Source organism: Sinocyclocheilus rhinocerous, unplaced genomic scaffold (assembly GCF_001515625.1).
Source record: "Sinocyclocheilus rhinocerous isolate Xijiao unplaced genomic scaffold, SAMN03320098_v1.1 scaffold419, whole genome shotgun sequence".
Taxonomy (NCBI): Eukaryota; Metazoa; Chordata; class Actinopteri; order Cypriniformes; family Cyprinidae; genus Sinocyclocheilus; species Sinocyclocheilus rhinocerous.
In genome coordinates, this window is record NW_015653519.1 from 1829077 (window position 1) to 1831322 (window position 2246).

General features: G+C 38.1%; 1 protein-coding gene across 1 annotated transcript in view; it reads left to right on the top strand.

Annotated features, from left to right (window-relative positions):
* The window catches only part of med24 (mediator complex subunit 24), a 17114-nt gene that overhangs the window by 5525 nt on the left and 9343 nt on the right, over positions 1-2246 (top strand). The window contains exons 10-13 of the mRNA XM_016522968.1: positions 751-837; positions 921-1032; positions 1451-1593; positions 1715-1752. Of these exons, the coding sequence (XP_016378454.1) occupies positions 751-837; positions 921-1032; positions 1451-1593; positions 1715-1752 (380 nt within the window). The remainder of the gene's footprint in view (positions 1-750; positions 838-920; positions 1033-1450; positions 1594-1714; positions 1753-2246) is intronic.

Sequence of the window (2246 nt, forward strand, 5' to 3'; positions counted from 1 at the left end):
AATTGTTATGTATATGACAGTCCCAGTAGTAGTTATTAATATTCTGCATTGTTGTTTGTCCTGCTCGCGCTGCTTGCTGAAGAGATAATCGCCGTAGTACTACAATGAAGCGCTTTACTGCAGCGCAACCAAATGCATCTTATACGAGATAAAAAATATATACACGATATATATAAACCGGCTGAAATGTTTTGAAATCACTTGTACCCTACCTGATCGAAAAAATCCAGTCTTTCACTCTGCCTGTGTCAATTTGAGTCTTGTTAAAGTTTTAAATCCCTGCGCCAAGATGCTCCTCTGTCGGCCACGGATTATGGAAAGTGAAACTTAAATCTATAGGGGTAGTTGGATTTATTCACGCACGTTAAAATATTTATTTGAAGCTTCTTTCTTTTCAGATTCTTATTTACAGCATTATTTTAATAGGCTGTATATTAACTTATTGGGAGAAAACCAGAAGTTCTATGTTAAATCAGACATTGAGCACCCCCATATAGCCAAAATGGCATGATCATAACACCCCGCGAATATTCGACTGTGAGATAATGATTGGTAGTCGAATCAGGCTCCTCTTATCGAAGCATCGAATCTTCGACTGTTCGGGGTCACCCCTAGTATGGACAAAAACTTATTTTATTCAAAATGACTGACAGTGCACTCAAACTATTTATCAGTACTATAGTGTTTGCTCAGCTGGTACGACATGTTATAGCGCTGTTGTTGTTTGTTTGTTTGTGTGTGTATGTGTAGCTGTGACTGCTTGAGTCTGTTACTGCAGGAGTGTAATAAACTGGGCCTGCTGTCTGAGGCAAACACCGCCAATCTTACTGCAAAACGGTATGGTCAGAATGTTTTGTTCTTATTTTTATTGTAAACATGTTTTATAAACATGTCTATCTGTTCCATTTTTTTTTCTTCAGGAGTGAGGACAGAGAGCATGCACCCAGACTGAAGACAGCAGAGAACGCCAATATTCAGCCCAACCCAGGCCTCATCCTGAGAGCTGAACCAACTGTCACCAACATCCTCAAGGTTCTCATCTGGTTTTATATTATTTTTAGGGCTGTCGATTTAATATGTTAATTTAATTTATTAGTTATGAAAAAAATACCATGTTAAAATGATTAATGCATTTAATGTACCTGCCCTACCCTGGATTTATGTAGGTCATCTTACTTTTCATACAGTTAATTGGTATCGAACATGATGCAGGACAAACAACTCATTGTGTGATGTAGCCTATAGAATGCAGTTATATGCCCCTAAAATTCAAGATATTGTGGCAAAAATGCCCTGTATGAGTTGTTGTGTCATGTTTATGATATAGTTAAGCAAGTATTTTAGTTGTTAGTTAATGTTAAGTAATATAGTAAACTAATGTTATAAAACAGAACCTTATTGTAAAATGTTACCATTTAGTCACATGTTTTCTTCCTTTCTGGTTGTCTAGACAGTGGATGCGGATCATTCTAAGTCTCCTGAGGGACTGCTGGGAGTTTTGGGTCACATGCTCTCTGGAAAGAGTCTTGATTTGCTACTGGCTGCTGCCGCAGCGACTGGAAAACTCAAGTCTTTTGCTCGCAAATTCATCAAGTAAGACGATATGAATAAGACTGGATACATTGTATCAGGATCAGCTTATATATTTAACCCAAATAAATACATGAACAGAGTGTCTAGGAGATATATATCTATATCTGCTGTTCTCTTCCAGGCTGAATGAGTTTCCAAAACACATCAGTGGAGAAGGATGTAAGTCATGTGCTTTATTTTGCTATGATTACATGCAGCCTGTTAATAAATAACTTTTTTAGATGGGTGTTAGGCTAATATGTTAGGCAAGATGAAATTACGGGACACTTCTAATTGTCGTCTTTGTGTATTTTATTTTTTTTAATGATAACGGAAATATCAAGTGCACTCTGTTTTGTTCTCAAGTATTGAGGTTTGTTACCACCATAACTGAAGAACACATTTTAAAGGGGTCATATGATGTTGCTAAAAAGAACATTATTTTGTGTATTTGGTGTAATGAAATGTGTTTATGAGGTTTAAGGTAAAAAAAAACACATTATTTTCCACATACTGTACATTATTGTTTCTCCTCTATGCCCCGCCTTTCTGAAACGCGTCGATTTTTACAAAGCCGGCGGCCTAGAGTGAGCAGAGGCTGGGGGTTAGATTGAGGAACGGCCGAAGGGCTAGAGTGAGCAGAGGCGGCGGGCTTGAGAACGGCGCGGCCGGCG